The sequence below is a fragment of the Pelophylax lessonae genome, assembly GCF_965119305.1.
Source record: "Pelophylax lessonae genome assembly, chromosome: 12".
Classification (NCBI taxonomy): Eukaryota; Metazoa; Chordata; class Amphibia; order Anura; family Ranidae; genus Pelophylax; species Pelophylax lessonae.
Window position 1 is genome coordinate 223,516,335 of NC_138779.1, and position 27,451 is coordinate 223,543,785.

Here is a 27,451-nt window from a genome sequence, read left to right on the forward strand (position 1 = left end):
ATGACCTTTACTCTGTAATAACAGACAGGAGGGAGCTGAGTGCAGCCAGAGGAGGCAGAGTCTCCATACAGAGCCAGGCCATGGGGCTCTTCTCCTACCCGGCCTCCTTCATCCCCGGGGTGCCCTGGGGCAGCGTGGACTCTCTTCTACAAGGTAAGATGACCCGATAACTAACCCACCCAGAACTAGTCCTCACCACCCAGAACTAGTCCTTACTGACAAAGACCTAGTCCTCACTGACCAAGACCTAGTCCTCACTGACCCATAACTAGTCCTCACTGACCCATAACTAGTCCTCACTGACCCATAACTAGTCCTCACTGACCCATAATTAGTCCTCACTGACCCATAACCAGTCCTCACTGACCCATAACCAGTCCTCACTGACCCATAACTAGTCCTCACTGACCCATAACTAGTCCTCACTGACCCATAACTAGTCCTCACTGACCCATAATTAGTCCTCACTGACCCATAACTCGTCCTCACTGACCCATAACCAGTCCTCACTGACCCATAACTAGTCCTCACTGACCCATAATTAGTCCTCACCGACCCAGACCTTGTCCTCACTGACCCAGACCTAGTCCTCACTGACTTATAACTAGTCCTCACTGACCCATAACTAGTCCTCACTGACCCATAATTAGTCCTCACTGACCCATAACTAGTCCTCACTGACCCATAATTAGTCCTCACTGACCCATAACTTGTCCTCACTGACCCATAACTAGTCCTCACTGACCCATAACTAGTCCTCACTGACCCATAATTAGTCCTCACTGACCCATAACTAGTCCTCACTGACCCATAATTAGTCCTCACCGACCCAGACCTAGTCCTCACCGACCCAGACCTAGTCCTCACTGACCCAGACCTAGTCCTCACTGACCCATAACTAGTCCTCACTGACCCAGAACTAGTCCTCACCGACCCAGACCTAGTCCTTACTGACAAAGACCTAGTCCTCACTGACCAAGAACTAGTCCTCACTGACCCATAACTAGTCCTCACTGACCCATAACTAGTCCTCACTGACCCATAACTAGTCCTCACTGACCCATAATTAGTCCTCACCGACCCAGACCTTGTCCTCACTGACCCAGACCTAGTCCTCACTGACCCATAACTAGTCCTCACTGACCCAGAACTAGTCCTCACTGACCCAGAACTAGTCCTTACTGACCCATAACTAGTCCTCACTGACCCATAACTAGTCCTTACTGACCCATAACTAGTCCTCACTACCCAGACCTAGTCCTCACTGACCCAGAACTAGTCCTCACTACCCAGACCTAGTCCTTACTGACCCATAACTAGTCCTCACTGACCCATAACTAGTCCTCACTACCCAGACCTAGTCCTTACTGACCCATAACTAGTCCTCACTACCCAGACCTAGTCCTCACTGACCCATAACTAGTCCTCACTACCCAGACCTAGTCCTCACTGACCCATAACTAGTCCTCACTACCCAAACCTAGTCCTCACTGACCCATAATTAGTCCTCACTGACCAAGAACTAGTCCTCACTGACCCAAAACTAGTCCTCACTGACCCATAACTAGTCCTCACCTACCCAGAACTAGTCCTCACCGACCCAGACCTAGTCCTCACTGACCCATAACTAGTCCTCACTGACCCAGAACTAGTCCTTACTGACCCAGAACTAGTCCTCACCGACCCAGACCTAGTCTTCACTGACCCAGAACTAGTCCTCACCGACCCAGACCTAGTCTTCACTAACCCAGAACTAGTCCTCACTGACCCAGAACTAGTCCTCACCGACCCAGACCTAGTCTTCACTGACCCAGAACTAGTCCTTACTGACCCAGAACTAGTCCTCACCGACCCAGACCTAGTCCTCACTGACCCAGACCTAGTCCTCACTGACCCATAACTAGTCCTCACTACCCAGACCTAGTCCTTACTGACCCATAACTAGTCCTCACTACCCAGACCTAGTCCTCACTGACCCATAATTAGTCCTCACTGACCAAGAACTAGTCCTCACTGACCCAGACCTAGTCTTTACTAACCCAGACCTAGTCTTTACTAACCCAGACCTAGTCCTTACTGACCCAGAATTATTCCTTACTGACCCATAACTAGTCCTCACTACCCAGAACTAGTCCTAACATACCAAGAACTAGTCTTTACTGACCTAGAACTAGTCCTCACTGACCCAGAACTAGTCCTCACATCACTTTTCCCTATGGGTGAAGTCCCTGTATATGGATGTGGTCCCTGTATATGGATGTGGTCCCTGTATATGGGTGTGGTCTATGTATATGGGTGTGGTCCCTGTATATGGGTGTAGTCCCGGTATATGGATGTGGTCCATGTATATGGGTGTGGTCCATGTATATGGGTGTGGTCCCTGTATATGGATGTGGTCCCTGTATATGGATGGGGTTATTGTTGGGTTGGGGTAATGCTAGCAATATGGTTATGCTAGGATTAGGTTAGGGTTATGGTTAGGGATATGCTAAGGTTTGGATAAGGTAAGGGTTATGCTAGGGTTATTGCTAAGGTTAGACTACGTTTGTGGTTAAGGTTATGCTAGGGTTAGGGTAATGCTAGGGTTATTGTTATGCTATTGTTAGGTTAGAGTTATTATTGGGTTAGGGTAATGCTAGCATTATGGTTATGCTAGGGTTAGGTTAGGGTTATTGTTGGGTTAGGATTATTGCTAGGGTTATGGCTAGGGTTAGGGTTATTGCTAAGGTTAGGGTAATGTTAGGGTTATGGTTATACTAGAGTTACGGTTATTGCTAGGGTTAGTATAATGCTAGGGTTAGTATAATGCTAGGGTTATAGCTAGGGGTACTTTAGGGTTATTGGTAGGGTTAGGTTATGGTTATGCCAGGGTTAGGGTAATTCTAGGGTAGGCTAGGGTTTGGTTATGCTAGGTTTAGGGTATGCTAGGGTTAGGATAATGCTAAGGTAATGGGTATTGCCAGGGTGAGGGTAATGCTAGGGTTAGGGCAAGTGTTAGGTTATCGTTAGGGTTATGCTATGGTTATGCTATGGTTAGGCTAGGATTAGGGTTAGGATTAGGGTTAAGATTAGGGTTAGGATTAGGGTTAGGATTAGGGTTAGGATTAGGATTAGGATTAGGGTTAGGATTAGGATTAGGGTTAGGGTTAGGATTAGGGTTAGGATTAGAGTTAGGATTAGAGTTAGGATTAGAGTTAGGATTAGAGTTAGGATTAGAGTTAGGATTAGAGTTAGGATTAGGGTTAGGATTAGGGTTAGGATTAGGGTTAGGATTAGAGTTAGGATTAGAGTTAGGGTTAGGATTAGAGTTAGGATTAGGGTTAGGATTAGGGTTAGGATTAGAGTTAGGATTAGAGTTAGGATTAGGATTAGGGTTAGGATTAGAGTTAGGATTAGAGTTAGGATTAGGGTTAGGATTAGGGTTAGGGTTAGGATTAGAGTTAGGATTAGGGTTAGGATTAGGGTTAGGATTAGGGTTAGGATTAGGGTTAGGATTAGAGTTAGGATTAGAGTTAGGATTAGAGTTAGGATTAGGGTTAGGATTAGAGTTAGGATTAGAGTTAGGATTAGGGTTAGGATTAGGATTAGGGTTAGGATTAGGGTTAGGATTAGGGTTAGGATTAGGATTAGGGTTAGGATTAGGATTAGGATTAGGATTAGAGTTAGGATTAGGATTAGGGTTAGGATTAGGGTTAGGATTAGGGTTAGGATTAGAGTTAGGGTTAGGATTAGGGTTAGGATTAGAGTTAGGGTTAGGATTAGGGTTAGGATTAGGGTTAGGGTTAGGATTAGGGTTAGGATTAGGATTAGGGTTAGGATTAGGGTCAGAGCTCATTTCTCTAGCAGAAGGGACACCAGGAACAGAGATGGATGGACAGTTTGCCAGGGAGGGGCTTCTATGCATAAGGAATGGGCTGGGGTCAATAAGTAGATGAAATTCGCACACAAGTCACATGTGTATCACGCTGGTGCAACTTTCATATGACTTTTGAGGGTTTACTTTGAAGTCTTTGGCCCTCAAGTCGCATGAAAGTCGGACCAAAGTACTGCAGGAACTGCCTTAAAGTTGCTGCAAATATATGAATGGTACTCATTGGGAAACATGGGGTGCAACTTGTCATGCAACTTTGGGGTCCAAAGTGTGAATGGGGCCTAAATCACTATGACAGCCAGGCAACTAGCATTTACATAAGGAAGGATCAGCAGCAGCCTCCATTTTTCAATCAGTAGTGGTTTCCCCTAAATAACTCATTTTTGAAAAGTGCGGCAATGAACTCTTCACTCAGCATGTGCTGTCCCTGTGTCCCTCTGCCATCAAATATACCCAGGCCAGTGCAAACATTGCATTGTGTACATTCGACCTGTCTGTGGTCTGCACTGTGACTGCAGACCGGGAATGACACCGGGAAGTCACCTGCTCCTGCGTAGTGATTGCTGCGAGTCCCAATGATGGTTGTCACCGCTCTCAGAGATGGTTTTCTGTCTTCCAGGTGTGGTCGGGGCGTGCGCCGTCTCCGTCCTCTACAATCTGATGCGGGTTTATCTCTACATCAAATGTCTCAAGTAAGTCGCATTCATCAGCGGTGTGAGATCCTGCTAACTGCCATTCCTACTGCTAACTGCCATTCCTACTGCTAACTGCCATTCCTACTGCTAACTTCCATTCCTACTGCTAACCCTCATTCCTAATGTTAACTGCCATTCCTAATGCTAACTGCCATTTCTACTGCTAACTTCCAATCCTACTGCTATCTTCCATTCCTAATGCTAACTGCCATTCCTACTGCTAACTGCCATTCCTACTGCTAACTGCCATTCCTAATGCTAACTGCCATTTCTACTGCTAACTGCCATTTCTACTGCTAACTGCCATTTCTACTGCTAACTGCCATTCCTACTGCTAACTGCCATTCCTAATGCTAACTGCCATTCATACTGCTAACTGCAACCCAGTGACTGGTACATACAACCCTGGACTGCCAACCAATGCACAGATATCTTAGGAAACATTGTATATACATTGTATATGTCTGATCTCCACTTCACTCCAGTCTTCTAGTTCTCTGTATTGGTGGAAGAATTGATTTGATATCTTTGTTTGTTGTTTAGTAGAAGACCCTAATTGGTGGAATAAGCCACAGAGAAAAAAGGTCCCAATTAAAGTGGGTGTAAACCTCAGACATATGAACAAAGCACATCCCTCTATTGTGTGTATACTTGTCTCAGTCCAGATAGTGCGCTAAGTGTAATTTCTGCCTGCTTCCTCTGCTATCCGCATGAGATACTTCTGACAAGTTTTCCTGACACTAAGAGAAAAAAGGTGACAGAGGAGGGACCTCCAGCACACAGCCTGTGATTGACAGCCTCAGCTTTCTTCCTGTGTGCAAGGCGGGCGGGGGGGGGGTTCAGCCGTCCAATTAGCTCTCAGAGCTCTCCTCACTGAGCTCTGCAGAGTGTAACTTCAGCTCTCCGCCCAATTTTTCTGAACTCTCAGACAAGCTTTATAAATTCTGGACTTTAAACTGCAGATAAACAGGTACAACTTATGTAGGAGGGTTTGTTTAATCTCTGTGTATCACCTGAGGTCAGTCACCTCACTGGGGATATGGAGGGTTTACAACCACTTTATATGGGTCCAATGTGAAGAGTATTTCAATTTCTCTACATTTTTAATCTGAAGGAACCCTTGAAATACATTTTCGGGTTCAGGGAACCCCTGATAATTTTACAGCTCACAGTACAATAATATGGTGGTCATTGAGAAGACCGTCCCTTACCGATAGCTTCAGTAAAAGGATAATTGGCGTCAGTGGGAACTCGGTCAATGGTCTCAGTGGGAACTCGGTCAATGGTGTCAGTGGGAACTCGGTCAATGGTGTCAGTGGGAACTCGGTCAATGGTGTCAGTGGGAACTCGGTCAATGGTGTCAGTGGGAACTCGGTCAATGGTGTCAGTGGGAACTCGGTCAATGGTGTCAGTGGGAACTCGGTCAATGGTGTCAGTGGGAACTAGGTCAATGGTCTCAGTGGGAACTAGGTCAATGGTCTCAGTGGGAACTCGGTCAATGGTCTCAGTGGGAACTCGGTCAATGGTCTCAGTGGGAACTCGGTCAATGGTCTCAGTGGGAACTCGGTCAATGGTCTCAGTGGGAACTCGGTCAATGGTCTCAGTGGGAACTCGGTCAATGGTCTCAGTGGGAACTCGGTCAATGGTCTCAGTGGGAACTCGGTCAATGGTCTCAGTGGGAACTCGGTCAATGGTCTCAGTGGGAACTCGGTCAATGGTCTCAGTGGGAACTCGGTCAATGGTCTCAGTGGGAACTCGGTCAATGGTCTCAGTGGGAACTCGGTCAATGGTCTCAGTGGGAACTCGGTCAATGGTCTCAGTGGGAACTCGGTCAATGGTCTCAGTGGGAACTCGGTCAATGGTCTCAGTGGGAACTCAGTCAATGGTCTCAGTGGGAACTCAGTCAATGGTCTCAGTGGGAACTCAGTCAATGGTCTCAGTGGGAACTCGGTCAATGGTCTCAGTGGGAACTCGGTCAATGGTCTCAGTGGGAACTCGGTCAATGGTCTCAGTGGGAACTCGGTCAATGGTCTCAGTGGGAACTCGGTCAATGGTCTCAGTGGGAACTCGGTCAATGGTCTCAGTGGGAACTCGGTCAATGGTCTCAGTGGGAACTCGGTCAATGGTCTCAGTGGGAACTCGGTCAATGGTCTCAGTGGGAACTCGGTCAATGGTCTCAGTGGGAACTCGGTCAATGGTCTCAGTGGGAACTCAGTCAATGGTCTCAGTGGGAACTCGGTCAATGGTCTCAGTGGGAACTCGGTCAATGGTCTCAGTGGGAACTCGGTCAATGGTCTCAGTGGGAACTCGGTCAATGGTCTCAGTGGGAACTCGGTCAATGGTCTTAGTGGGAACTCGGTCAATGGTGTCAGTGGGAACTCGGTCAATGGTGTCAGTGGGAACTCGGTCAATGGTGTCAGTGGGAACTCGGTCAATGGTCTCAGTGGGAACTCGGTCAATGGTGTCAGTGGGAACTCGGTCAATGGTGTCAGTGGGAACTCGGTCAATGGTGTCAGCAGGAACTCGGTCAATGGTGTCAGCGGGAACTCGGTCAATGGTCTCAGTGGGAACTCAGTCAATGGTCTCAGTGGGAACTCGGTCAATGGTCTCAGTGGGAACTCGGTCAATGGTCTCAGTGGGAACTCTGTCAATGGTCTCAGTGGGAACTCGGTCAATGGTCTCAGTGGGAACTCGGTCAATGGCGTCAATGGGAACTCTGTCAATGGCGTCAATGGGAACTCGGTCAATGGTCTCAGTGGGAACTCAGTCAATGATGTCAGTGGAAACTCGGTCAATGGTCTCAGTGGGAACTTGATCAGTGGTGTCATCACCCCCCCATACATGGAGGATGAGCCCCATGGGAGCAGATAGAGTCCATTGTGTATGACTGGGGCTGGAAACAGGAGAGCTACAATCTAATTGGCTGCTGTGATAAATAATGATGATTTCTCTCCCACAGTGACCCGGACAGAGAGAAGAAAGCGCTGCGGCTCGGATCTCAGTCCCGCCTCCGCGGTCTGCTCCACCTGGTGCTGCTCAGCGCCATCTATGCCCTGCTGGGGCCCCGGGTGGGAGCTCTGGTGGTCCTGGAGTTCTCCCTGCGTGCCATCTCTATGATCCTGTCCATGCAGAAGGTCCATATTACTATAGAGGGCCATGAATGTGTGTGTGTGTGTGGGGGGGGGGGGGGTGTGTGTATATATATATATATATATATATATATATAATATCAGTATCTCACAAAAGTAAGTACACCCCTCACATTCTAGCTTTTCATGTGACAACACTGAAGAAATGAGACTTTGCTACAATGTAAAGTAGTGAGTGTACAGCTTGTATAACAGTGTAAATTTACTGTCCTCTCAAAATAACTCAACACACAGCCATTAATGTCTAAACCACTGGCAACAAAAGTGAGTACACCCCTAAGTGACAATGTCCAAATTGGGCCCAATTAGCCATTTTCCCTCCCCGGTGTCATGTGACTCGTTAGTGTTACAAGGTCTCGGGTGTGAATGGGGAGCAGGAGGGTTAAATTTGGTGTTATCGCTCTCACTCTCTCATACTGGTCACTGGAAGTTCAACATGGCACCTCATAGCAAAGAACTCTCTTGAGGATCTGAAAAAAAGAATTGTTGCTCTACATAAAGATGGCCTAGGCTATAAGAAGATTGCCAAGACCCTGAAACTGAGCTGCAGCACGGTGGCCAAGACCATACAGCGGTTTAACAGGACAGGTTCCACTCAGAACAGGCCTCACCATGGTCCACCAAAGAAGTTGAGTGCCGTGCTCAGCGTCATATCCAGAGGTTGTCTTTGGGAAATAGACGTATGAGTGCTGCCAGCATTGCTGCAGAGGTTGAAGGGGTGGGGGAGGGGTCAGCCTGTCAGTGCTCAGACCATACGCCGCACACTGCATCAAATTGGTCTGCATGGCTGTCATCCCAGAAGGAGGCCTCTTCTAAAGATGATGGACAAGAAAGCCCACAAACAATTTGCTGAAGACAAGCAGACTAAGGACATGGATTACTGGAACCATCTCCTGTGCTCTGATGAGACCAAGATAAACTTATTTGGTGTCAGATTGTGTCAGGCGTGTGTGGGGGCAACCAGGTGAGGAGTACAAAGACAAGTGTGTCTTCCTACAGTCAGGCATGGTGGTGGGAGTGTCATGGTCTGGGGCTGCATGAGTGCTGCCGGCACTGGGGAGCTACAGATCATTGAGGGAACCATGAATGCCAACATGTACTGTGACATACTGAAGCAGAGCATGATCCCCTCCCTTCAGAGACTGGGGGGCAGGGCAGTATTCCAACATAACGACCCCAAACACCTCCAAGACCGACCACTGCCTTGCTAAAGAAGCTGAGGGTAAAGGTGATGGACTGGCCAAGCATGTCTCCAGACCTAAACCCTATTGAGCATCTGTGGGGATCCTCAAACAGAAGGGGGAGGAGCGCAAGGTCTCTAACATCCACCAGCCCTGTGATGTCATCATGGAGGAGGGGAAGAGGACTCCAGTGACAACCTGTGAAGCTCTAGTGAACTCCATGCCCAAGAGGGTTAAGGCAGTGCTGGAAAATAATGGCAGCCACACAAAATATTCACACTTTGGGCCCAATTTGGACATTGTCACTTAGGGGTGTACTGACTTTTGTTGCCAGCGGTTTAGACATTAATGGCTGTGTGTTGAGTTATTTTGAGGGGACAGTAAATTTACACTGTTATACAAGCTGTACACTCACTACTTTACATTGTAGCAAAGTCTCATTTCTTCAGTGTTGTCACATGAAAAGATAAAATAAAATATTTACAAAAATGTGAGGGGTGTACTTACTTTTGTCAGATACTGTATATGTAGGGGGTGAATATTTATGTGTATGTGGGTGGGGTAGATATAAGTAAGGGGTGAATATTTATGTGTATGTGGGTGGGGTAGATATAAGTAGGGGGTGAATATTTATGTGTATGTGGGCGGGGTAGATATAAGTAAGGGGTGAATATTTATGTGTATATGGGTGGGGTAGATATAAGTAAGGGGTGAATATTTATGTGTATATGGGTGGGATAGATAGAAGTAAGGGGTGAATATTTATGTGTATGTGGGCGGGGTAGATATAAGTAAGGGGTGAATATTTATGTGTATATGGGTGGGATAGATATAAGTAAGGGGTGAATATTTATGTTTATGTGGGTTTGGGTAGATATATGTAGGTGGTGAATATTTATGTGTATGTGGGTGGGGTAGATATAAGTAGGGGGGGTGAATATTTATGTGTATGTGGGCGGGGTAGATATAAGTAGGGGGGGTGAATATTTATGTGTATGTGGGCGGGGTAGATATAAGTAGGGGGGTGAATATTTATGTGTATGTGGATGGGGTAGATATACAAAGGGGGGGGTAAATATTTATGTGTATGTGGGTGGGGTAGATATATGTAGGGGGTGAATATTTATATGTATGTAGGCGTGGTAGATAGAAGTAAGGGGTGAATATTTATGTGTATGTGGGCGGGGTAGATATATGTAGGGGGTGAATATTTATGTGTATGTGGGCGGGGTAGATATAAGTAGGGGGTGAATATTTATGTGTATGTGGGCGGGGTAGATATATGTAGGGGGTGAATATTTATGTGTATGTGGGCGGTGTAGATATACGTAGGGGGTGAATATTTATGTGTATGTGGGCGGAGTGATATGTATAGGGGGTGAATATTTATGTGTATGTGGGTGGGGTAGATATAAGTAGGGGGTGAATATTTATGTGTATGTGGGCGGGGTAGATATACATAGGGGGTGAATATTTATGTGTATGTGGGCGGGGTAGATATACGTAGGAGGAGAATATTTATGTGTATGTGGGTGGGATAGATATATGTAGGGGGTGAATATTTATGTGTATGTGGGCGGGGTGGATATATGTAGGGGGTGAATATTTATGTGTATGTGGGCGGGGTGGATATATGTAGGGGGTGAATATTTATGTGTATGTGGGTGGGGTAGATATACGTAGGGGGTGAATATTTATGTGTATGTGGGCGGGGTAGATATACGTAGGAGGAGAATATTTATGTGTATGTGGGCGGGGTAGATATACGTAGGAGGAGAATATTTATGTGTATGTGGGCGGATAGATATATGTAGGGGGTGAATATTTATGTGTATGTGGGCGGTGTAGATATACGTAGGGGGTGAATATTTATGTGTATGTGGGCGGAGTGATATGTATAGGGGGTGAATATTTATGTGTATGTGGGTGGGGTAGATATAAGTAGGGGGTGAATATTTATGTGTATGTGGGTGGGGTAGATATACGTAGGGGGTGAATATTTATGTGTATGTGGGCGGGATAGATATATGTAGGGGGTGAATATTTATGTGTATGTGGGCGGGGTAGATATACGTAGGAGGAGAATATTTATGTGTATGTGGGCGGGGTAGATATACGTAGGGGGTGAATATTTATGTGTATGTGGGCGGAGTGATATGTATAGGGGGGTGAATATTTATGTAGGTGGTGACTTTCCTGTGTGCTTCCCCCGCAGGGCTCCCAAAGCTCGCAGCTCTTCCTACTCTGCCAGTTCTCGCTGGGTTGTGGCATTGCCTGCAGCCTGGACTACCTGCATGAAGGGGCCCCGCACCGCACCTGGAGCCTGCTGCTGGCCGCCGGCTTCTCCGCCCTGATCGTGTGGCAGACACGGCGGATGTGCCGCCACGTTGGGGAGATGTACCAGCTGCACAGCAGCGAGCGCTACTGCGGGGTGTGCCTGACTCTCCTGGCATGCTGGCACGACGTGCCGACGTTCCTGTGCCGGGCGCTGAAGGTGGCCTTCCTGGTGTCGGATTTGGCGGCGGTCGCCGTGATCAACCGAGATTTCCTGACGACGTCAGAGGCCGTCCGGTTCTGGACCCCACTCACCATCTGCTACACCCTGCTGGTCATCTATATGCAAGGTGAGCCCCAACAGGGGGAGGTGAGGACCAGCACAGGGGCCTCCGGTGGGAGGGGTGCAGATATAATGAACTGCACCAAGGACACGGGGGCCACAGCTTTATCCACCGACTCAGGACATGTGAAATCTGCCAGCATGCTGGAAAGCTGTTGTAAATTCTGTATATAGTAAAGGGCAACAGTCAACATGGGCTTTGCTGCTTAACTGCAGACAGGAAACAGGAAAGTTAATTCAGGGAAAAGACAAAGAGCATACTATAGATACAGCTATAAATGTATAAACACCGCCATCTACTGGTTGAGAAATGTAACTCTACCAAATACTGATGTGCAGTAGTTGTTGCACAAAATACAATCCTGTATGTCAACAAAAACTAAAGCCTGAACCACCCATCCTGATTGGTAGACACCAACCAACAACCCAGGCTCCGCCTACTCACCCTACCCTGTATGTGAGTATATGAGGATTTATACTTGTACTGTGAAAGAGCATATACTGTACATCAGCACTATGCGTGTATATACTGTATACAGAGCTTCCGGAAAGTTCTCACAGCGCTTCACTTCTTCCACGTGGGAGTTTTTTTTTTCCCTTTTTAATAAATTTGCAAAGATTTCAAACGAATTTCTCTCACGTTGTCATTATGGGGGAGGGGTTTGTAGAATTTGGAGGAAAATAATGAATGGAATCCATGTTGGAATGCGGCTGTAACATAAAATGTGGAAGAAGTGAAGCTCTGTGAATACTTCCCGCATGCTCTGTATATTATTGATCTGTATATCTGCTCTGTATATTATTGATCTGTATATTATTGATCTGTATATTATTGATCTGTATATTATTGATCTGTATATCTGCTCTGTATATTATTGATCTGTATATCTGCTCTGTATATTATTGATCTGTATATTATTGATCTGTATATTATTGATCTGTATATCTGCTCTGTATATTATTGGCTCAGACTTTGTGTTTTGCAGAGGAGCAGCACCAGCACCCCACAGAACAGATGGCTTTCCAGACGGTCCTTGTCCGGATGGGGGGGCTCCTGATCCTGATGATGACGGTGGGGCGATGGGCGGATATTCTGCACATTCTATTGTCTCTGATTGGAGAGATTTGGTGTCTGATGTACGCCGGGATGATGCTGAAGATTTGCAGAGAGGAGGTGAGATGATCATTGCACCCCAATGATGGCTGAGCCATGTGTCATGTGATCAGAGTAGGGGAGTACATAGGATTATGGGGGTGTACATAGGATTTGGGGGTGTACATAGGATTATAGGGGAGTACATAGGATTATGGGGGTGTACATAGGATTGTAGGGGTGTACATAGCATTGTAGGGGTGTACTTAGGATTGTAGGGGTGTACATAGGATTGTAGGGGTGTACATAGCATTGTAGGGGTGTACATAGCATTGTAGGGGTGTACATAGGATTGTAGGGGTGTACATAGCATTGTAGGGGTGTACATAGGATTGTAGGGGTGTACATAGCATTGTAGGGGTGTACATAGCATTGTAGGGGTGTACATAGGATTGTAGGGGTGTACATAGGATTGTAGGGGTGTACATAGCATTGTAGGGGTGTACATAGGATTATATGGGTGTACATAGGATAGGATTATAGGGGTGTACATAGGATAGGATTATAGGGGTGTTTTTAGGATTGTAGGGGTGTACATAGGATTTGGGGGTGTACATAGGATTATAGGGGTGTACATAGGATTGTAGGGGTGTAGATAGGATTGTAGGGGTGTAGATAGGATTATAGGGGTGTACATAGGATTATAGGGGTGTACATAGGATTGTAGGTGTGTACATAGGATTTGGGGGTGTACATAGGATTATAGGGGTGTACATAGGACTGTAGGGGTGTACATAGGACTGTAAGGGTGTGCATAGGATTGTAGGGATGTACATAGGATTTGGGGGTGTACATAGGATTATAGGGGTGTACATAGGATTATAGGGGTGTACATGGGATTTGGGGGTGTACATAGGACTGTATGGGTGTACATAGGATTATAGGGGTGTACATAGGATTATAGAGGTGTACATAGGACTGTAGGGGTGTACATAGGATTGTAGGGGTGTACATAGGATTTGGGGGTGTACATAGGATTATAGGGGTGTACATAGGATTATAGGGGTGTACATAGGATTTGGGGGTGTACATAGGATTATAGGGGTGTACATAGGATTGTAGGGATGTACATAGGACTGTAGGGGTGTGCATAGGACTGTAGGGGTGTACATAGGACTGTAGGGGTGTGCATAGGACTGTAGGGGTGTACATAGGATTGTAGGGGTGTACATAGGACTGTAGGGGTGTACATAGGATTGTAGGGGTGTACATAGGATTGTAGGGGTGTACATAGGACTGTATGGGTGTACATAGGATTGTAGGGGTGTACATAGGATTATAGGGATGTACATAGGATTGTAGGGGTGTACATAGGACTGTAGGGGTGTACATAGGATTGTAGGGGTGTACATAGGATTTGGGGGTGTACATAGGATTATAGGGGTGTACATAGGATTTGGGGGTGTACATAGGATTATAGGGGTGTACATAGGATTATAGGGGTGTACATAGGATTATAGGGGTGTACATAGGATTGTAGGGGTGTACATAGGATTATAGGGGTGTACATAGGACTGTAGGGATGTACATAGGACTGTAGGGGTGTGCATAGGACTGTAGGGGTGTACATAGGATAGTAGGGTTGTACATAGGATTGTAGGGGTGTACATAGGACTGTAGGGGTGTACATAGGATTGTAGGGTTGTACATAGGATTGTAGGGGTGTACATAGGACTGTAGGGGTGTACATAGGACTGTAGGGAAGTACATAGGATTATAGGGGTTTACATTGGATTGTAGGGGTGTGATGGTTATGGTGGATGTGGCATTACTGTGCTAAGTGGGAGTGGCTTAAAAGGGTTAAATAAAATCTGCACATACTGTTCTCTGGGTCAGGAGCAAGTAACACACAGAGTGCAGGGGTCAGGAGTAAAACAGAGTACAGGGGTCAGGAGTAAGTAACACACAGATTGCAGGGATCAGGAGCAAGTAACACACAGAGTACAGGGGTCAGGAGTAAGTAACACACAGAGTGTAGGGGTCAGGAGTAATTAATGTAAAGAGTGCAGGGGTCAGGAGTAGGTAACACACAGTGTGCAGGGGTCAGGAGTAGGTAACACACAGTGTGCAGGGGTCAGGAGTAGGTAACACACAGTGTGCAGGGGTCAGGAGTAGGTAACACACAGGGTACAGGGGTCAGGAGTAAGTAACACACAGAGTGCAGGGGTCAGGAGCAAGTAACACACAGAGTACAGGGATCAGGAGTAAGGAACAACACAGAGTGTAGGGGTCAGGAGTAATTAATGTAAAGAGTGCAGGGGTCAGGAGTAGGTAACACACAGTGTGCAGGGGTCAGGAGTAGGTAACACACAGTGTGCAGGGGTCAGGAGTAGGTAACACATAGTGTGCAGGGGTCAGGAGTAAGTAACAGAGTGCAGGGGTGGGGAGTAAGTAACACACAGTGTGCAGGGGTCAGGAGTAATTAATGTACAGAGCGCAGGGGTCAGGAATAGGTAACACACAGAGTGCAGGGGTCAGGAGTAGGTAACACACAGAGTGCAGAGGTCAGGAGTAGGTAACACACAGAGTGCAGAGGTCAGGAGTAGGTAACACTCAGAGTGCAGGGGTAAGGAGTAAGTAACACACAGAGTGCAGGGGTCGGAAGTAAGTAACACACAGAGTGCAGGGGTCAGGAGTAGGTAACACACAGAGTGCAGGGGTCAGTAGTAGGTAACACACAGAGTGCAGGGGTCGGGAGTAAGTAACACACAGAGTGCAGGGGTCAGGAGGAACACACAGAGTGCAGGAGTCAGGAGTAAGTAACACACAGAGTGCAGGGGTCGGGAGTAGGTAACACACACAGTGCAGGGGTCAGGAGTTAGTAACACAGAGTGCAGGGGTCAGGAGTAGGTAACAAACATAGTGCAGGGGTCGGGAGTAAGTAACACACAGAGTGCAGGGGTCAGGAGTATGTAACACACAGAGTGCAGGGGTTGGGAGTAGATAATACACAGAGTGCAGGGGTCAGGAGTAAGTAACACACAGAGTGCAGGGGTCGGGAGTATGTAACACACAGAGTGCAGGGGTCAGGAGTAGGTAACACACAGAGTACAGGGGTCAGGAGTAGGTAACACACAGGGTACAGGGGTCAGGAGTAAGTAACACACAGAGTGCAGGGGTCGGGAGTAAGTAACACAGAGTGCAGGGGTGGGGAGTATGTAACACACAGAGTGCAGGGGTCGGGAGTAAGTAACACACAGAGTGCAGGGGTCGGCAGTAGGTAACACACAGAGTGCAGGGGTCGGGAGTAGGTAACACACAGAGTGCAGGGGTCGGGAGTATGTAACACACAGAGTGCAGGGGTCAGGAGTAGGTAACACACAGAGTGCAGGGGTCGGGAGTAACACACAGCTGAACCCCCAGAATGATGGGAGGACCCGCTCCCTGATTGGCCAGGAGGAGGATCATGTGACAATAGCGAATTCTCATTCGCTATTGTCACAGAATGGGCGGGCCGTGGCGCCACGTCTGCCCGAGCGCGGGACATTCAATTGTCCTGCGCGTCCTCAGACGCGCAGAGGGATTCAGCCGGTTCTGCGAACTTGCAGAAAGTTAGCAACCGGTTCTATGGAACCGGTGCGAACCGGCTGAATCCCACCACTGGGTGTTCCTTTATCCTCTGGTCCGATCACTGATCAGACACAGGCACTCCTAGTCACTACTAACGGGTCTCATATGGAGACCACTACCTTCGATCTAATACCTTCACCCCACTTTCCCATTGTTTTGGTACTTCCCTGGTTGCACACACATCAACCAACCATAGATTGGAAGGAACGGACCCTGACCTTCCTCTCTTGCTATTGCGAGGGTACGTGTAACCTCCCGTCTTTCGGGAAGATCCTGTCTGTGGTGACAGATGAGATTGCACCACTATGTTATCAGGATCTCTCTGAGGTTTTTCTTGAGAAAAATGCTCAAGCACTACCTCCCCATCGAGACTATGATTGTAGCATTGATCTACTCCCAAATAGCAAATTGCCGTTCGGTCATGTTTATCCTCTTTCACAGGATGAACTTTCCCATCTCAAAGAATATTTGGATGAGAATTTGGAAAAAGGTTTTATTAGACCTTCCACTTCTTCCACAGCAGCAGGACTCTTTTTTGTCCGCAATAAGGACTCAAGTCTCAGGCCTATCATCGACTATAGGCAATTGAATGCTATTACAATAAAAGATCGCTATCCTCTACCGCTTATCCCTGAGCTCATTGAGCAGGTGCGTGGAGCTACCTATTTTTCAAAATTGGACCTGAAAGGAGCATACAATCTCATTCGAATCCGTGATGGACACGAGTGGAAGACTGCATTCAGAACCAGATACGGATTGTTCGAATATCTTGTAATGCCATTCGGGCTATGCAACGCCCCTGCAGTTTTTCAACGATTTATAAACGATATTTTCAGAGACTTACTAGATGTCTGTGTTGTGGTATATCTGGACGATATACTTATATATCCACGATCCCTGTCTGAACACATAAGACATGTAAGACTTGTATTATCGAGATTGCTTGCACACAACCTTTATGTGAAACTGAAAAAATGCTTGTTCCATAAAGAAGAGGTACTGTTTCTAGGCTACATCATATCCAAAACAGGAATCGAGATGGACATGAGTAAGATATCCTGCATTCAGGATTGGCCTACACCAACCACACGCAAGGCGCTACAGCGATTCCTTGGATTTTCGAATTTCTACAGGAAGTTCATTAGAAACTTCTCTGCCATTGTGAGACCCCTCACACAGCTCACTAGCATTAAAAAACCATTCAAATGGTCAGATGAAGCAAATAAAGCTTTTCACCTGTTAAAGACAAGGTTTACTTCTGCTCCCATACTACGCCATCCAGACCCATCCCTCCAATACATTCTGGAAGTAGATGCGTCAAACATGGCAGTAGGAGCAATACTCTCCCAACGACCAACTCACACTTCACCACTTCATCCAGTCGCCTTTTTTTCTAAATCCCTAAGCAGTCCCGAGATAAATTACCCCGTGGGTGAAAAGGAACTGCTTGCTATAAAATTGGCTCTGGAGAATTGGCGACATCTACTCGAAGGCACCCAATTACCAATACTTATATACACGGACCATAAAAATCTCCAATATCTTCAGACTAACAAAACTCTCTCTCACCGACAGGTACGATGGTCACTATTCTTTCTAAGGTTTAACTTCCTAGTGACCTACACACCTGCAGATAAGAACAAAAAGGCGGATGCACTATCACGACTAACTGAAGAAAACTACTTTGAAATCCCTTCCGTTCCTATAATACCTCACAAACGCATTATTGGAGTTGTCCGTTCCTTGAAGGAAGAGGTTTTGCATGGTATAAGTTTGGATTCACCCCCACCACAACTAAATACTGATGCAGAAGGCTTCCTCTACTACAACGACAAACTTTACATACCACCTACCATACGCACCAAGATCTTGGAATTATCGCATGATGTGCCTATGGCAGGACATATGGGTATGACAAAGACTCTTAATCTGATTACCAGGCAATTCTGGTGGCCTGACATGAAAACATCTATACAAAAATTCGTCTCTTCATGCAATGTCTGTGCCAGGTCCAAAATTGACACTACGAGACCATCCGGTCTACTATGCAGTCTACCAATACCCCAAACTCCATGGGAAGTTGTGTCCTTGGACTTTATAGTGGAATTGCCTCCTTCCAAAGGATTTAATACCATCTTAGTGTCAGTGGACCATCTGACAAAAATGGCACATTTCATTGCTATTCGCAGACTACCTTCGTCCAAACAAACATGAGAACTCCTGATGAAACATGTCTTTAAGTTACATGGTATCCCAAAAACTCTTCTGTCTGACCGTGGATCACAATTTATTTCCAAGTTCTGGCAAGAACTATGTCACATACTACGGATCGAGCGGAAGCTCACTTCTCCTTACCATCCGCAGACCAACGGACAGACTGAAAGAGTCAACCAATGCATCGAGCAATATTTACATTGTTACACTTCTTACCAACAGGGTGATTGGGTGGATCTTCTCCCTCTGGCAGAATTTGCCTACAACAACGCAACCCACAGTACGACCAAGCAGAGTCCGTTCTACTTGAACTATGGGTTTCATCCCTCTATTCTTCCACCACGCATCCTTCCTTCAAATAACCCAGTAGCTTCAGACTATCTTACCCAAATAAAGGACTCTCTGGGTTTGCTTAATACTACCATTGCACACGCTCATAGTCAACAAAAGAAGTACTATGATCTTCGCAGAAGACCTTCTCCTCAGTGTAGTATGGTAAGCAACGGGTTAAGTTGCTGTCTGCAAAATGTTACAATTATGTATATGTCTGGGAGCTGGGTGTGGCTGAAGTTAGTTGCATGCTGATGTGCAGTGAATAAAGAAGCAACCTGTACAGCTTGTCTGTGTTAATACACTACATTTTGGCGACGAGGATGGCTAGCTTTCTGGATTTACCGGCTATCGGACCGTTTGATGTGTCTGGAGACCACACTAGTCTCTCACAGCGCTGGGACAAGTGGAAGAAGGGATTTCAGCTCTATGTTATAGCCACAGGAGTGACTGCACCTGCTCAGAAGAGAGCCATGCTGCTGCATCTAGCTGGACCTCAGGTTCAGGACATTTTTGAAACCCTGGGAGCAACAGGGGAAGATTCAGACTATGAGACAGCCATGAATAGACTGAGTGAGTACTTTGAGCCAAAGAAAAATATTCCCTATGAAAGATATAAGTTTAGACAGGCTGTGCAAGAACTGGGAGAAACCACAGACAGTTATGTGACTAGGCTGAAATATCTGGCAAAGTCTTGTGATTTTGGGACTGTAACTGAGGAGATAATCAGAGATCAGGTCATAGAGAAATGCACATCTGTGCACCTCAGGAGGAGATTATTGAGAGAACCTAGTCTCACACTTACTAGTCTGCAGGAGATTGCAAGAGCCATTGAACTGTCTGAGCTTCAGGCTCTGCATATTGAAACCAAGAACACTGCATCTGTCAATACAGTCTCCAAACCTACCTATAATAATAGGAATATCTGGAGTAGGAAAGAGAGTTTTCCAAAGAGGACTTTACATATCACCTGCAATAAATGTGGCAGGGAGGGACACACAAGTCAGGACTGCACTGTGGTACAGAATAAAATGTGCTATGCTTGTGGAAAGACAGGTCATTTTGCAGCTGTGTGTAGAAGTACAACCAGAGATAACAAAACCAAAGGACAATCTGCACAAGTAAATGTTATAGCTGAGGATAAAGAGAGTGCTCCTGACTGTGAATTTATATTCTCCCTGTGTTCTCTGCAAGCCGGGACATTAACCATTAAGATTGGAAATACAGATGTGTCAGTGTTGATTGACTCTGGAGCTACATGCAATGTTATGGACTTGGCTTCTTGGCACAGTCTTAATGGCAGAGAAAATCACCTTAAATTGTGTAACACCACTAAACAGATTTATACTTATGGCTCCAGTACACCACTGCAACTTAAAGGCAAATTTTATACCTCTGTTCAAACACATGAGACTGGTCCTCCATTGCAGACCGAATTCTATGTTGTAGATGGCACAGGGTCGCCTCTGCTTGGTCGTCAAACCGCAATGGCACTAGGGGTGTTACAGATTGGCCGTGATGTAGGCAGCGCAAGAGTGAATATGGTGTCTCCTGCTATTTCTGCATTGAAAGAGGAATTTAAAGATTGCTTCTCTGGGTTTGGAAAATTAAAGGATTTTCAGTTGGAGCTTCACATTGATCCACATGTAAAGCCTATTGCACAGCCAGTACGCAGACTTCCTTATAGCCTGAGATCACCTGTTGAGCGCAAACTGGCAGAGCTGCTAGACCTTGACATTATTGAACCTGTGGAAGGGCCCACTCCGTGGGTATCGCCGTTAGTTGTTGTACCAAAGGGCACAGATATTCGGATTTGTGTGGACATGAGATGTGCTAACCAAGCTGTGCAGAGAGAGAGACATCCAATTCCCACTATTGAAGATGTTCTGCATGCAATGAATGGGGCAAGTGTCTTCAGTAAACTGGATTTGAAATGGGGTTATCATCAGATTGAATTGACCCCAGCATCTAGAGTCATCACTACATTTGCAAGCCATAAAGGTCTTTTTAGATACAAGAGGTTGATGTTTGGCGTATCGTCCGCACCGGAGGCCTATCAACATGTGATTCAGCAAGTGCTACATGGTTGTGAAGGCACGCATAACATTTCTGATGATATAATTGTGTGGGGAACAAACACACAGGAGCACGACGAACGTCTCCGTGCAGTGCTAAATCGCTTGAAGGAGAAAGGGTTAACATTAAATGAGAAGAAATGCACATTTCAAATGAATAAAATGACTTTTATGGGCCATGTGCTGTCTGACAGGGGCATTGGTCCGGAGGACTGTAAAATTAAAGCTGTGTCTGATGCCAGAAATCCTGAAAACCCTGCAGAAGTACGCAGTTTTCTTGGGCTAGTGAATTACTGTGCCAAGTTTATTCCAGATATGGCGACTGTCAGTGAACCTTTGAGAGTGTTGACTCGCAAAGCAGTCCCGTGGAAGTGGGGCTTTTTGGAACAAGGTGCATTTGATGAACTTAAGAGACGGCTGACTTGCGCCACAACTTTGGCTTATTTCAATCCTACTGCACACACCCAAGTTATTGTCGATGCTAGCCCTGTGGGGTTAGGCGCCATCTTGGTTCAGAGACAATGCACAGGCGAATACAGGCCTATTCAGTATGCAAGCAGATCCCTCACTGATGTAGAGAGACGTTATTCTCAGACCGAGAAAGAAGCTTTGGCTGTTGTTTGGGGATGTGAAAGGTTTCACACCTATCTCTACGGCCTTGATTTTGAAATCATCACAGACCACAAGCCTCTGGAAGTGATATATTCGCCACGCTCAAAACCATCCGCCAGAATTGAGAGATGGGTTCTCAGATTGTTACCATATCGCTTTACAGTGCGGTACAGACCTGGACCGACTAATGCGGCAGATGCACTTTCCAGATTGCCTCAGTCTTCTGCACCTGTTCATAACCTGGCAGAAGAGTACATTCGTTTTGTGGCTACTAACGCCATGCCTCAGGCATTGACACCGCGGGAGGTTGAAGAATTGTCATCTGTGGATCCGGAAATTGCTCGGTTGAGAAAATGTGTAAGACAAGGGGTTTGGGTGGATTGTGACCCAAGCTATCACAGAATCAAACAAGAGCTGAGTATTGCAGGACAACTAGTTCTACGTGGCAATCGTATTGTGATGCCTAAAGATTTACGGAAACGTACATTACATTTAGCCCATGAGGGCCATCAAGGCATTGTATGCACCAAACAAAGATTACGTGAGAAAGTCTGGTGGCCAGGAATTGACAAGGATGTGGAACGTTTGGTTTCTTCATGTCGAGCATGTCAGTTGGTGGGCAGCAAACCTAAACCAGAACCAGTAACTCACACTGTTCTACCTGAGGGACCATGGGAAGATTTAGCCATTGATCTGTGCGACATTCCATCTGGACACCATCTTTTAGTTGTTGTGGACTATTATTCAAGGTGGCAAGAGGTGGTAGTTCTCACTAAAGCTACATCATCAACTGTAATTGAGGGGTTGGAGAGCATTTTTGCATCTCATGGGTTGCCTAAACGGATTGTGAGTGATAATGGTGCCCAATTTACTTCTCAGGAATTTCAGGATTATCTGAAATCAAATGCTATTGAACATCATCGTACAACTCCATACTGGCCACAGGCTAACGGGGAAGTGGAACGCCAGAATCGAACCTTGCTGAAAGCTTTGCAGATTGCTCATTTAGAGAGAAGAGACTGGAAAAAGGAACTGTGGCGTTTTCTTTTGGCTTATCGCACAACTCCGCATACTGTCACTGGCGTTAGTCCTGCGGAACTTCTTTGTGGTCGCAAATTCAGGACAAAATTGCCAGACATTGGGGGTCCTCCTACAAGTCAGAAACCTTTTCGGCATATTGATGAGGAAAGGAAGATCCGGGCTGAACAGTATGCAAACCACCGCCGCCATTGTCAACCTAGTGGCCTTCAACAGGGTGATAAGGTGTTGCTTCAAAGTGATCGGTTTAACAAACTGGCTCCGTCCTTTGAACCTGAGCCTTATGTTGTAAAAGAGAAAAGAGGTACTCAAGTGGTTTTAGAGGATTTAGATGGACACACAAAAGTGCGTAATTCCTCATTTGTGAAGAAATTTATTGAGTCAGAAGGTCAAGTATCGGAAGATGGCGAACAGGCAAAGAGTAGTGATGATACTGCCAGTGATCCAGACTTCAATCCACAACCATCCACTTCGGAATGGCCAAGAGAAAAACGAGCAACAAATCCACCGGCCTACCTTAAGGACTATGTGTATAGTCAGGAGTTTATAGGTTAAATTTTCAGTTGTTCATCCATGCATTTTGTTAATCTTATTAATACGTTGTGCATGTTATATTTTATTCAAAGAGAGGAGGGAATGTAGTATGGTAAGCAACGGGTTAAGTTGCTGTCTGCAAAATGTTACAATTATGTATATGTCTGGGAGCTGGGTGTGGCTGAAGTTAGTTGCATGCTGATGTGCAGTGAATAAAGAAGCAACCTGTACAGCTTGTCTGTGTTAATACACTACACTCAGTACGCTATCGGGGACCTCGTTTGGCTCTCAACAAAAAATTTAAGACTGAAAATCCCTAGCAAAAAGCTTGGACCTCTGTTCTTGGGACCTTTCCCAATCAAGAAACTTATTGGAAAAGCTGCAGTACAGCTTACATTGCCAATAGACCTCAAAATACATCCCATTTTCCCTGTGTCGCTACTGAAGCCCCATGTTCCTGACCAAGGAATAAGGCCTACTATCCCACCTCCTCCTCCTGTACAAGTTGAAGGTGGAGAAGAATATGAGATAAAAGAGATTCTGGATTCTCGTATCCACAGAGGAAGACTTCAGTACTTGGTTCGATGGAAGAACTATGGGCCCCAAGACGACACCTGGCTAAACACCTCTGACATACATGCCTCTAGATTAATCTGCAATTTTCATGCGAAGTACCCAGACAAACCAGCTCCAGAGGCCTTCAGGAGCCGGCCTTAAGGGGGGGGGGGGTACTGTAATGTTCTGGTACCTTTGGGTACCCTAATTACTCTTTCATAAGTGTATGCGCCCCACCATTCTCTTTTGGTAAGGTGCGCATACACCTTTAAGACTGATGCTGTCATCACTGAGCGCCGGACTGGATGGCTATTTAGATCGCCGGCTCTCACTCACATGTGTTCGTTCAAACTGCTTTGTGCCTTGATGCTAACCTGTCTTGAAGCTCTCATGCTTGCAAGCATACCTCGCTGTCGGAACCACGCTGCGCTGATCCCTGTATCCCACTACCGGATCATCCGCTCTTGCCGAACCTCTCCTCTGCTACATTGCTATTAGTGATAAGTACCCCACAGGGGAAACCTCTATAACCTTTATACTAAAGCTTACACTATCTAGCAGTGGCGGCCCGTGCGTAGGGGGCGCCAGGGCGCCGCCCCCCCTACCCCTAAAAAAAAAAGAAAAAAAAAAAACGAAAAAAAAAAAAAAAAAAACAAAACGAACAAATAAAGTTGTTCAAAAAAAAAAATTGGGTTCGCCGGCCTGAACCCAAGGAACTGGTGGCTGGGAGGGGGGTGGGGTTACCTCCCAGAAGAGGCGCCGATTGGCTGCCTTCTGGGGAGGTAGGGGGGTATCCTGGGCGCAAGTCTTTGCGGTTGGACACCCCCACTTTCTGATATCCTGGCTGTGATTGGTCCAGTCTACAGCCTGGACCAATCATCATCCAGGATATCGCTGACGTCGCAATGGGGGCGGTGCCGGTGCGTGCGTCAATCACTCACCGTCACCGCCGCTCAGAGAAGAGGAGAGGCCGCCCGCCGGTTCCCGCCGCCGAGACGACGAGGGAGAAGGACCCGCCGCAGAAGAGGAGGAAGAAGCTGAGCCGCGCCGCCGCCAGGTAAGTTTGAACGGAGCACGCACGCTGACACTCTGCAATCATTGGGGGACAATGCTGGCACTCTGCAATCATTGGGGTACAATGCTGTGGGCACTCTGCAATCATTGGGGTACAATGCTGTGGCGCTCTGCAATCATTGGGGGACAATGCTGTGGCGCTCTGCAATCATTGAGGGACAATGCTGTGGCGCTCTGCAATCATTGGGGACAATGCTGTGGCGCTCTGCAGTGATTGGGGACAATGCTGTGGGCACTCTGCAATCATTGGGGTACAATGCTGTGGCGCTCTGCAATCATTGGGGGACAATGCTGTGGCGCTCTGCAATCATTGGGGACAATGCTGTGGCGCTCTGCAGTGATTGGGGACAATGCTGTGGGCACTCTGCAATCATTGGGGTACAATGCTGTGGCGCTCTGCAATCATTGGGGGACAATGCTGTGGCGCTCTGCAATCATTGGGGGACAATGCTGTGGCGCTCTGCAATCATTGGGGGACAATGCTGTGGCGCTCTGCAATCATTGGGGGACAATGCTGTGGCGCTCTGCAATCATTGGGGACAATGCTGTGGCGCTCTGCAGTGATTGGGGACAATGCTGTGGCACTCTGCATTGAAAGGGGCTCGCACGCTGAACTCTGCATTGATGGGGGCACGGAACAGTTGCATTGAAGGGGGCATGCACGCTGAACTCTGCATTGTGGGGGCACAGCACAGTGTTCATTGCATTGAAGGGGGCACAGCACAGTTGCATTGAAGGGGGCACAGCACAGTGTTTATTGCATTGAAGGGGGCACAGCACAGTGTTTATTGCATTGAAGGGGGCACAGCGCAGTGTTTATTGCATTGAAGGGGGCACAGCACAGTGTTTATTGCATTGAAGGGGGCACAGCACAGTGTTGCATTGAAGGGGGCATGCACGCTGAACTCTGCATTGTTGGGGCACAGCACAGTGTTCATTGCATTGAAGGGGGCATAGCACAGTGTTTATTGCATTGAAGGGGGCACAGCACATTGTTCATTGCATTAAAGGGGGCACAGCACAGTGTTCATTGCATTAAAGGGGGCACAGCACAGTTGTATTGAAGGGGGCATGCACGCTGAACTCTGCATTGTGGGGGCACAGCACAGTGTTTATTGCATTGAAGGGGGCATAGCACAGTGTTTATTGCATTGAAGGGGGCACAGCACAATGTTCATTGCATTGAAGGGGGCACAGCACAATGTTCATTGCATTGAAGGGGGCACGCACGCTGAACTCTGTATTGAAGGGGGCATGTACACTGGTCTCTGCATTGAAAGGGGGCATGTACGCTGGTCACTGCATTGAAAGGGGGCATATACCATCTCCTGTACCATGACCTGTGACATGCCTATACCATATCTGTGCCATGCCTATACCATATCTGTGCCATGCCTGTACCATCACCTGTGCCATGCCTGTACCATCACCTATGCCATGCCTGTACCATCACGTATGCCATGCCTGTACCATGACTTCAAAGTCACGCAATTTTTTACTGCGTTTTTTGACGCGAAGCAATACCTATTACATTTTTCTTTTTGCGCCCCCCCAAAAATTTTGAGCACCAGCCGCCACTGCTATCTAGCTCTGCATACTAAGGACTATTACTACATCTGCATTATCTAAGATTGCTAGCTCTTGAGCCTACTACCACCTGTTCTTGCACTGGGTTGATCTCTCTTGTATGTCCACCTGCTACTCTGTCATCTACTACCATACATGATTGCTAAACCTATCTGCATCCCATCTGCTACTATCTTACTTTCAAGAACATTTCCTTTCAAGTGTCTGTCATCTACCATCTCTACCCAACCTGTCTCTTCAGCCTATCATCACTGTGTTACTATATACATAAGTCACTCTAGGAAACATCTTATTGAGTGTGTGTATTTACTTGCTGAATTGAGATCATCCACACATGATGAGTCATTGAGAGTTGGGAATGGTGTCTCAGCGTTTCTCTACATGACTACTGAAGTGGAATATTTCTGCAGCTGAAAATCCACATCATACGTAAAACGCAGGAGCGTTACAGTAACACACAGAGTGCAGGGGTCAGGAGTAAGTAACACACAGAGGGCAGGGGTCAGGAGTAGGTAACACACAGAGTGCAGGGGTCGGGAGTATGTAACACACAGAGTGCGAGGGTCGGGAGTATGTAACACACAGAGTGCAGGGGTCGGGAGTAAGTAACACAGAGTGCAGGGGTGGGGAGTATGTAACACGCAGAGTGCAGGGGTCGGGAGTAAGTAACACACAGAGTGCAGGGGTCGGCAGTAGGTAACACACACAGTGCAGGGTCGGGAGTAGGTAACACACAGAGTGCAGGGGTCGGGAGTATGTAACACACAGAGTGCAGGGGTCAGGAGTAGGTAACACACAGAGTGCAGGGGTCGGGAGTAACACACAGCTGAACCCCCAGAATGAATGAATCGTATTTTGCTGAATGTTGGGGTTCAGGCTGACCTGTAGCACTTGTCACATATCACCCCCGCTGCGTGGAGTGATGCTCTTAATGTATTTATTTTGATCCTCCATATTTTCTTCTTCAGGATGATGGGATTAAAGTAACCAATTCTAAAATGGCCCCGGGCCCCAGAGACCACAGGCGACCCCTGAAGACAGAAGCCCACCTGGAGGAGAGAGACTGACCCCACGTGCTCGGGGACGGCTGTTACATGGACGTGGCAGATGTTCCTCCTATAGCGAGGATCGCTCGCACATACTGTGGCGCGGTATGAGGGGAGGAGACTCGTACATGAACTTGTGATAAGTGGGAT

General features: G+C 46.9%; 1 protein-coding gene across 1 annotated transcript; it reads left to right on the forward strand.

The window, feature by feature from the left end:
* Nucleotides 1-27,451, forward strand: LOC309567972 (transmembrane protein 82-like). The gene is made up of 6 exons (XM_082273525.1): nt 1-153; nt 4,491-4,563; nt 7,526-7,700; nt 11,112-11,520; nt 12,500-12,687; nt 27,224-27,451. Exons 1-6 carry the CDS (start codon nt 81-83, stop codon nt 27,320-27,322), a joined length of 1,017 nt encoding a protein of 338 aa, XP_082129651.1. The 5' UTR covers nt 1-80; the 3' UTR covers nt 27,323-27,451.

Coding starts and splice junctions, on each gene's coding strand:
- LOC309567972 (XM_082273525.1), top strand. CDS start 81: ATGGGGCTCTTCTCCTACCCGGCCTCCTTCATCCCCGGGGTGCCCTGG. Junction 4,564..7,525: donor CTCTACATCAAATGTCTCAA/GTAAGTCGCATT, acceptor TCTCTCCCACAG/TGACCCGGACAGAGAGAAGA. Junction 7,701..11,111: donor TGATCCTGTCCATGCAGAAG/GTCCATATTACT, acceptor CTTCCCCCGCAG/GGCTCCCAAAGCTCGCAGCT.